The following is an 8,970-nucleotide window of genomic DNA, read 5'->3' as shown; positions in this document are numbered from 1 at the left end:
TCTTGGCTCACTGCAACCTCCGCTTCCTGGGTTCAAGCGATTCTTCTGCCTCAGCCTCCCGAGTAGCTGAGACTACAGGAATGTGCCACCACACCCGGCTAATTCTGTATTTTTAGTAGAGATGGGGGTTTCTCCATGTTGATTTGGCTGGTCTCAATCTCCCGACCTCAGGTGATCCACCCACCTCGGCCTCCCAAAGTGCCGGGATTACAGGCATGAGCCACCACGCCCGGCTGTTCACTCATTTTTAATGCCTATAAATTCTATTACATAAACATGCCACATATTATTTATTCAGAAACCTCCAGTAAACACCAGCCTTACGCTGAAACATCAACCATTAAAATCAGAAATGAGACCAATATGTGCCGTATCATCAATACTGTTTTTCTGGAGGTCCCTGACAGTGCAATGAGATAAGTAAAAGAAATGAACTAAAAACTATTGAATAGGAAGAGCTAAAACTGTCATAATTTGTACAGTACGTTTATCTACTTAAGAAGTCAGAAAGAAAAAAAGAGACAATATAATAAAATTAATAAGAGATTTCACCGAAAGAGTCTGACTATAGAATGACAATGCTACATCAACAGCTTTTACAGAAACCTGCAATAATTGCCTTTTAGTAAATTTATTTTCCAATGGGACATGGATACATAAGGACAAAATTCAAGAGGCACAAAGGACAGAAAAAGACAATTAAGTGAGTTATTGGTCTTTTCACTTGCAAATCTAATATATAATACATGCTACGAGCCAAACAAAAAAACCAAAGCGACCTATTCATTGTGCATCATTCCAGAGATACTCGACACTATATTTAGGAAATGTATAATCACATAAAACAGTATATAGTGTTATAGGATATATAATATTTACAATTATACACACAGTACACTGTTCTGCAACTTTTCTGTACAGATATAGTAATTTGGGAGAGGAGAGAGACCAGTGCCCAGTTTGCCATGATGCAAAGGTCGGCGGGATGAGAGTTCCTAAGCTTCCTGTGGGCCGCAATATGTCCTGAGAACGTACCTGGAGCAGAGGCTTGCTCACAAGCACCAACACAGCTCTCTCCACCAACACACAAACACACACACACACACCACCTGCCTTAGGCCGCTTAGTGAGCTGAGGGACTCCAAGTCAGTAAGAGGTTCCTGAGGGAAAGAGATGTGCCTCAGGAGAAACTTTAATGCCTGGAAACCACAGAGCGGGTGTGCAGCTGGGCGCATGAGGATCCCAGAACGTGCCACAGACAGCACTAGAACGGAGTGCTCAACCAGTGGTGCTGGGCTCATCGGCTAATCATGCGGGAAAAGAAGTGAAGTCACATCACTGTCTCTCACCTTGCACAAAAGTAAATTCCAGGCAGATCGATGAGACAAAACTCTGAATAGAAAGGTGTGAAAGAACGAGAAAACTGCCAAGGAGACTGTGTTCATGGGAAAGTGGGAAAGGCTGTCCTAAACCTCACACCAAAACAAGAGGCAATAAGGGAAAATGGACCTCCAGGATGGAAAGGAGGCCATGAGCAGAGAGAGTAGGGAAGTGGCAGCCAGTGAGAAGACACATCTGGCGTCTGTAACAGACGGGGCAAGGGCCGGCCCTCTGCAGCACTCTGCTGGACTCTGGTGCAGTGCCCATCTGCATCATAGAGCAGCCAGTGTCCCTCAGAAGAGAGGCAAGAGCAACCCCTTGCCACAGCTGCCCAACTCTTAGCCCGGTGGTGCATCGTCAGAGGGAAGGACTGGGTGAGGGCTATGCTGGTCCAGGGTGGCACTTAAAAGTAAGGGGATCGTAGTGGATACTGCTTTGAGAGTGACACATAGCACCCCGGTGAGGATCCCGTGTCTGAGACAGGACGTGCCTGCCGGGAAGCTGGTTGTCTGCAACCTTGTGTGCACTCACCTGGAGGGGGGCGGGGTGGGGGTGGCAAACCACAAAATCCCTAGGAGAGGCAGCAGGCTGGGGAGGGCACCTGAAGTTGGTCTGGAAGTCAGTCAGTGCCTCCAGGCACCAAATGGAAACGTGCTCATAAGATAGATGAGAAGCAAAACTGAGGGCCCTTTCTGGAGGTGGAAGACAGCCTGTGGCGGCAGTTCCAGATTGACACAAGAGACGGGCTCAGGCTGGGGCGGCACCATCAAGGCAGAGCACTTCTCACAGAATGTGGCAAGCTCAGGATTGATGACCTTTTCCAATGTTTGCCACGGGGAAGCCCAGAAAGGCTGTCTTTTGGTTGCAGCAGGCAGGTATGCATTGTGATTGATGGCTGAGGTCTGTTTTTATGTTTGCGTTGCATATGGAATGGGGGCACTGGCGCTCTTGCCAGTGCTGAGAACCTCTCAGTGTCTTGATCAGGCCCTGGGAGGCAGGCATGCTCCCGACTCCCCCCGCGCATCCCAGGGAGGCAGAATCCACGGGAACTGGGCTCGTACCCAGGCACTGCAACCAGTCAGGGGATGAGGGGCAGGACAGAGGGGCTGTGCGTGAGTGCTTTCGGGAGGGCAGTGCCAACAAATGGACAGGAGGGTTTTGACTTGGGCCAAGACAACGCCGTGGAGACACTTGGACGCTGATGGGCTTTTCTGTGACAGAGTTTGCTCAGGAGATGGGCAGAAAGCCTCTGGGGCGCTCCCTGAGTTAGGACTCAGCTGCGGCCTCACGGTGTCAAGTGCCTCAGCGATGGTGGACAAGCGCACGTAAAGGGAAACTTGGTAGCGTGCAGGGAAGTAGGGAGGTGCATGCTAATTCGGGACCACAGGCTAGGAGGATGCCTTTGTGCTCAAAGAGACTGAGCAATGAGGTGTCACTAAAGACAGCATTGGCGAAGCAGGCTCCACTGGGAAAAGTGCATGCGGAGCTGTCTGCAGGGAAATCCCCTTTGAAATCAGATTGCCCAGCCAAACTGCGGCTGGCTTGGGAGAAAGGGTGGTCCTTCTGACAGCTCTTAGGAACCCTTAGGAACCGAGACAGGGCTCCCAGAGCCAGCCAAGGAAGCCCCAGCAGTGTGAGCCTTGACAGGGGATGTGGTGTCACAACAACTGCAAGTCACTTGTTGGCCATCCCAGGCACCAGGGCCTGGGAAGAGGTCTGGTCCCCATTCCAGATGGGAGGGTTTCCCAGAGTTGGTCAGGGGACCCGGCAGGCACTCAGGCCCTCTGGCCAGCATGGACTGTGGGGCAGATGGTACAAGCAGGAAAGTTGTAACCCACCTGGAAGGCAAGCTGCGGGGGGAAGGGAGAATAAGACAAGAAAAGAAAGCTTTGTTCTGTGTGGAACAGAACAAGCAGAATGCCCAGCACCACAGAGATCGCGGCTGCCCAGGACACAGTGACCCACAGCAGCAGCCCTGGGAGACCGAGAGGGCACCGGGCACGGCAGCAGCCTTGCCCAAGGGGAAGCAGATGTGTTTACTGGGTTTGCCATGGCTTTAGGGAAGGGGACCACTTCTTGACACATCACAAACATGCAGGGAACCTGGCTTTGCTGATTCAGGGGCTAAACCTGCTGGGCGGGATCTGGTAATGTTGGAGGTGGGGGCGGGGCAGAACGAGCTGCCCTGACCCATGGAGTGCTTCTGCGCCCACGGGCTCTTCCTTTCCTGGCAAGGTGCAGGCACCTCAGATGGAGAGTGTGGAGGTGTCTCCGGATGGATGGAGTGGCCACGGTCGTGCCAAGTGCCCTCAGCATCTGCCCTATCACCCCTGCAGGTAGTTGATGGAGGGCTCCACTGTCCCCTTCCTGGGTCCCACCACAGGTAGTGGGGATATGGAAGAAAGGAGGTTGCTCCAAAGGGAGCAGCGGCCAACCCTCTCACTCTGCCAGGAAGTAGCGCTGGGGATCCCAAGGAAGAGAGAAGGAGGGCTGGAAGCAGATTTCCCCCTGGCTTCGCAGGAGGGATAGAACTGCACAGGGTAGGTGCTGGGCAAGCGGCAACCTTTATCGCCATCATTGTGCAATAAACGCGCCCCGATGCGTGGTAGAGCGCCCCCACCCGTTCCACCCCGGTCCCCATCCCCACGTCGGGATGCGCAGACAATCGAAAAGGCCAGGGTTACTGACCTTTCTCTCCAGGCTGGCAGTCAAGGAAGAGACATTAAGAAGGGATTTCTCTGTGCCGGGCACGGTGCTGCCTGCTCCACGGGTGTTGTCTCTTTCAGTCCTCTCAACATTCCATCCTAATTCCACGAACTCCCCCGCTGTGCCCCTCCCCTTCCCCCACCCCCGCCCCCAGCCCCTTCTTGAAGTTTATTCTGAGCACTGCAGCCCCTCTCCATCCCTGCCTCCTGTGAGCACCGATAAGCCTGCATTTGTCAGGGAGCAGACGTTCCAGTCAGCTGGCGTTTACCGTGCTTCTTTTTTGTCCTTCTCTCCGTGCAGACTGTAAACTCAAGGACAAGGACCATGACTCTTTTCTGCCAATCAAAGCACACAACTTTATTGATGATACACACAGATGCGGACTTGGGTGGAAGAGGTTAAGTCGGTACAATAGACAGAAGAGCAGTGCACTTTTTTGATGAATAGGTTCACTATCCATCAGGCGCGTGTAGAAGAAAGAGCAAACGAAAAATAATTCAACCTAAGCTGCAACAAATGCATTTTCAGCTCAAGCCGCGATATGCGTCTGGTCTCTGCAAAGCGGTCCCGCTTGGACAGGGAGACCACCACAGGCAACAATAGCACTCGTGATGCTGTAATTTGATGTTCTTTGTCCACAGCAGGCAGCTGAAGTGATCCCCTCACCACATGAAGGAGGCTGCAAGGGAGGAATTTACAATGCCAACATTGCCTGCAGACTGCACAACCAAGAATTTACTCAAAGCTCTGTGGGAGCCCCTGCCTGGCCAATAAGAGTGTGGTCCTGGATTGAGCCCTGGAACTTTCACCCAATGAGGTGGTGATTGGCTAAGGCTGGATCTTCAGTAGCACCCTCTGCAGATTCTTTGACATCTGCAAACCAAGCGCGTTGTGGGTGGATTCCGTCCCATTGTGTTCGAGAGGGCCGTTTATGGGGCAGGGGTTTCCAGGAGAATCTCTCTGTTTCCATTTCTGATAAAGAGGGACATGAATGAGAAGAGCATCTGGGCACCGACTAACTCCCCCGCCAAGACTGGCTTTTCAGACAAACCCATCAGCGGTTTCAAAACCTGAACCTTAGCACATCCACTTCCCTCTGATATCAAAGGAAACTTCAAGTCTGAAACGGACTTGGCAAGCATGTTATTAATAACTGTCATGCTTATTAACAAATTTAATCCGGCCTGCTGCAGAAATGAGTTGCAGCAACGTGACACAGTCTCCCGACACACTTCATTGATGTACATCTTAATCTGGCCCTGACTTTCAATACTCGCATTTAAGTTATCCGGGGCACACAAAGCCTCTCTAACAGTGGGGTCTGGAGTGGGGCTCGTGTTTCTAGCCATTGAGAGGCTGGCCAAATGGCTATTGATATCCTGGCTAAATGGAAAGCCCGCATCCTTGGGCTCGGCAAACAACAGTTTTCCCTGAATGAAAAGACACTTGGAGAGGTCCAGAACACAACTGCCATTTTTAAGGTTTTGAGCATACCCAGAAATTTTTTTATTTTCATTGGGGGAATAGGTCATTCATTTTTATTTCGATGGTTTGCTTTTGGAGAGGCTGCGAGTTCTTACTGTCCATGATTATTGTCAGACTGATCCCCAGGGCTTGGCTTATCCTCAGTTCTTGACTGAAGATCATGGGCCTTGCCTGTCTTCCCCACTGTCTGCAGCTCCCACGCTCTTTTTGTTTTTCTTGCTTGATTGTGCCTTCTTCTGATAAGTGGATGAACACTGTGTCAACTTCTAGACCAGACTTCCATATCTTCTTTCACAAATTCGTCAGTCTGAGTATATCCCACATCTAATGCAAGTCACAGATGGGCATCACTCTTTAAAAGGTGCTCTAGTTGTGGCATTCTAGGAAGGAGATTGTTAGACATTCTTTTCCTGGACACAATCAATCTAATTGCCATCCAACATGGACCTAGCAGCAATGCAAACACATAAAGCTTTCAGATGAGTCTCCCCAAAGAGACATGTCAATGCACAGGATACAAGGGTATCAGTATCTCTATTTCCGGATTGAAGGTCTTAATTTTCAAATGTTCCTCCTCTGGGGTTTAACCTCCCTCAAGCTCATTTCCACTATTTTCCCAGAGGTGCAGCATTTATCTTTTTCCAGCACCAATATAAGAGGAGAAAAAAACAAAGGCTGTGAGAGGGAGAAGCTGAATTGCCTCTGGACTCTGTAGTCTGCCTCGGACGCCTCGTTTCCACCCCTTATCTCCAGCATATCACACTCTGTGGAGCAATTTCTTTCCTCCCTTACTTAGATTATTGTCTACAGGTAGACAGAGAAAAGAGGATAGAGATTGGTAAATGCATTGACACATAACTTTCAGGTGCATGCACTCCAGAGTGAGGAATATAACTTTCCAGAGTCTCCCATTTAGGTCTCAGGCACACCCATCTTCCCCACCCTGGCCTCCTGCCACTTTATTCCTCGCCCTTCTCCTATGAATGCCCACTTTTCTGCTCTACCTCACCTCACTCCCCTTTCTGTGCTATAGATTTTGACACTGCTTTCCCAGAGCCATAAAGGATTGGGATTAAGGGTTTTCCGAAAACAGGACAGGAGTAGAAGGGCAAGTTCTAGTTTAGCACTTGTGTGTACCACCCTCTTGTGACTGGTTCTGGCTCCACATATCCTTGAAGGAATACACTTTTTCTTCAGTCTCTGCCAGATAACCTGTAATTTTCTTCTTCCTTTTTCTTGGGTTGCACTGCCCCCTACAGACAGACAAACAAACCAATATCTATCGGTAGGGTGGGTGAACACAGTGCTGGGTGATAGGCCACAGTTCCTTTTACTGATTCTGGACTCTGTCAAACATTTCTCACCTCTCACTCTCGGTTCCACAACACCAACTCTCCCCCGATCCTATGCACCATTTAGAGAACTAAAATAAGCTGGTGGGTGGGGCGAGAGTGTAGGGGAAGATGACTCTGTCCCAATCCTGACCCTAAGACTTCCCAGGCAATCCTCATTCTCACACCACCCTGCACATAACCAGAGCAGTTTCTTCTTTCTTCACTCATCTACAAACGTGCCTCTCTGAGGTCAACAGCAGAGAGCTGATGGCTGGATCAAAAAGATTTGACTTTCCCACAGATCTTGGTCACCTGAGATATATGTCACTAATGAGCCATGGTTGCCACCAGTAGTGATGCAAGAGTGTGCCTGCCTCTCTCTCTTCCCCCCAGCACACCAGACCTGTCACTCATTTTTTTTTCTTCACCAATCCTGGAATCCAAAAGAAAGTGCATTACCATTTTGTTGGAATTTGTTTTTCTCTGATTTCCAGAGACAAAACTTATTCTGATACTTTCTTATCTTCTCCTGGAGCAACTGTCTCTTTGTATTTATACTTCTTTATCTTCATCCTAGAATACTGGGCAACAGCACGTCTTTTTACTTCCCCTCCCCTCAGCAACTAATATCCATCATCTTGCTTAGACCCATGAAAAAAGCAGATTTCATAAAACAAGGCATGGAGAGATAAATATGTTTAATTACATTTTTCTTGCCTCTGCTCACTTTTCTTGGAAATAATGACTTTTTAAAAAGATTTTTTATGCCTTTTGTACGTATAAGGAGTTTTCTGGAGTGATACTTGCTAGAATGACACCACTGGTTATTTCTGAGAATAGTATTTAAGGCAATACACAGTCTAGCTGAAGTGTCAAGTTCAGTGGGACATGGAAATTAACAGAGCGGTCTCTTGGACAAGACCAGCTAGTTTTCCCAACAGGCCCCCATGAGATAGAATTTGCCTTGCTGAGTTCACTATACTCCAGGCTCTACCCCCTAATTTTGTTTTCAGAGTAAAACTGTGCACAATTTATGACATTACACCCAAGAGAAATGCATGCATATATTTACCAAACAACATGTATAAAAATGTTCATAGCAGCACTATTCATAATAGTCCCAAGCTGGAAACAATCTAAATATCCGTCATTAATAGAATGGATACATAAAATATAGTACATACATAAATAGCAACGAATACTCTAAATGCAACAGTATGGATTACTCTCACAGATAATGTTAGCAAAAAAAATAGACACAAAATAATATATACTGTATGATTCTGCTTACCTAAAGTTTTTTAAAATTCAAAACTATCTATGTTTTTAGAAGTCAGAATAGTGGTTACACTTAGGATGCATTAGTGACTAGATGGGGACTTGGAGGGAACTTCCAGTGTGTGGTTCATGTTTATTTCTTGCTCACTTTGTGAAAATGTATTGAGCTGATCACTTGTGCACTTTTCTGTATATACAGTATACTTCAACAAAAGTTTACTTAAAGATCTCAATAGTGAGTTGAAAAATGAGAGGTGGAGTGGCCAAGATGGCCAATTAGAAGCAGCTAGGGTGGATGGCTCTCATGGAGAGGAACGGAAGGGGTGAGTAAATACAGCACCTTCAACTGAAATGTCCATGTACTTGCATTGGGACTAATCAAGGAAACAACTTGACCTACGAAGAACAAAGAAAAGCAAAGCGGGATGATGGCTCACCCAGGAGCGACACGAAGCCAAGGGAAGTTCCACCTCCTAGGGAAGCAGTGAGTGAATGTACAACCCCAGAAACCCACGCCTCTCCCACTGATCTTTGCAACCCTTGGGTCAGAAGATCCCCTCATGAAACCACTCCACCAAGGCCTTCAGTCTGACACACAGAGCTATGCAGGGTCTTGGCAGAGCAGCCATTCAGACACACGTGGAGACCAGGGAGCTTTAAATACTCTGGCTCTGGGCTTCCCAGCAAAAGTAACTGCAACTCCAGCAAAGTAGGTTAGAACTCCTACTACCCCTAGGAAAGAGGCTGAAACGAGGGGGCCAAGCAGGGATGGTCTGCAGGCCCCATG

At 48.3% G+C, this 8,970-nt stretch overlaps 1 protein-coding gene across 1 annotated transcript; it reads right to left on the bottom strand.

Moving 5' to 3' along the window:
- Positions 1 to 4,415: 4,415 nt before the first annotated feature.
- LOC107966492 (protein ARMCX6-like) lies at positions 4,416 to 5,633 on the bottom strand. The gene has a single exon (XM_016944141.3). The coding sequence runs from the start codon at positions 5,616 to 5,618 to the stop codon at positions 5,016 to 5,018; it is 603 nt and encodes a 200-aa protein (XP_016799630.1). The 5' UTR covers positions 5,619 to 5,633; the 3' UTR covers positions 4,416 to 5,015.
- Positions 5,634 to 8,970: the final 3,337 nt, after the last annotated feature.

This window comes from Pan troglodytes, chromosome X, assembly GCF_028858775.2.
Source record: "Pan troglodytes isolate AG18354 chromosome X, NHGRI_mPanTro3-v2.0_pri, whole genome shotgun sequence".
Classification (NCBI taxonomy): domain Eukaryota; kingdom Metazoa; phylum Chordata; class Mammalia; order Primates; family Hominidae; genus Pan; species Pan troglodytes.
Note: the sequence above shows the minus strand (reverse complement) of the source record. Positions and strands in the feature narration are given on the sequence as shown.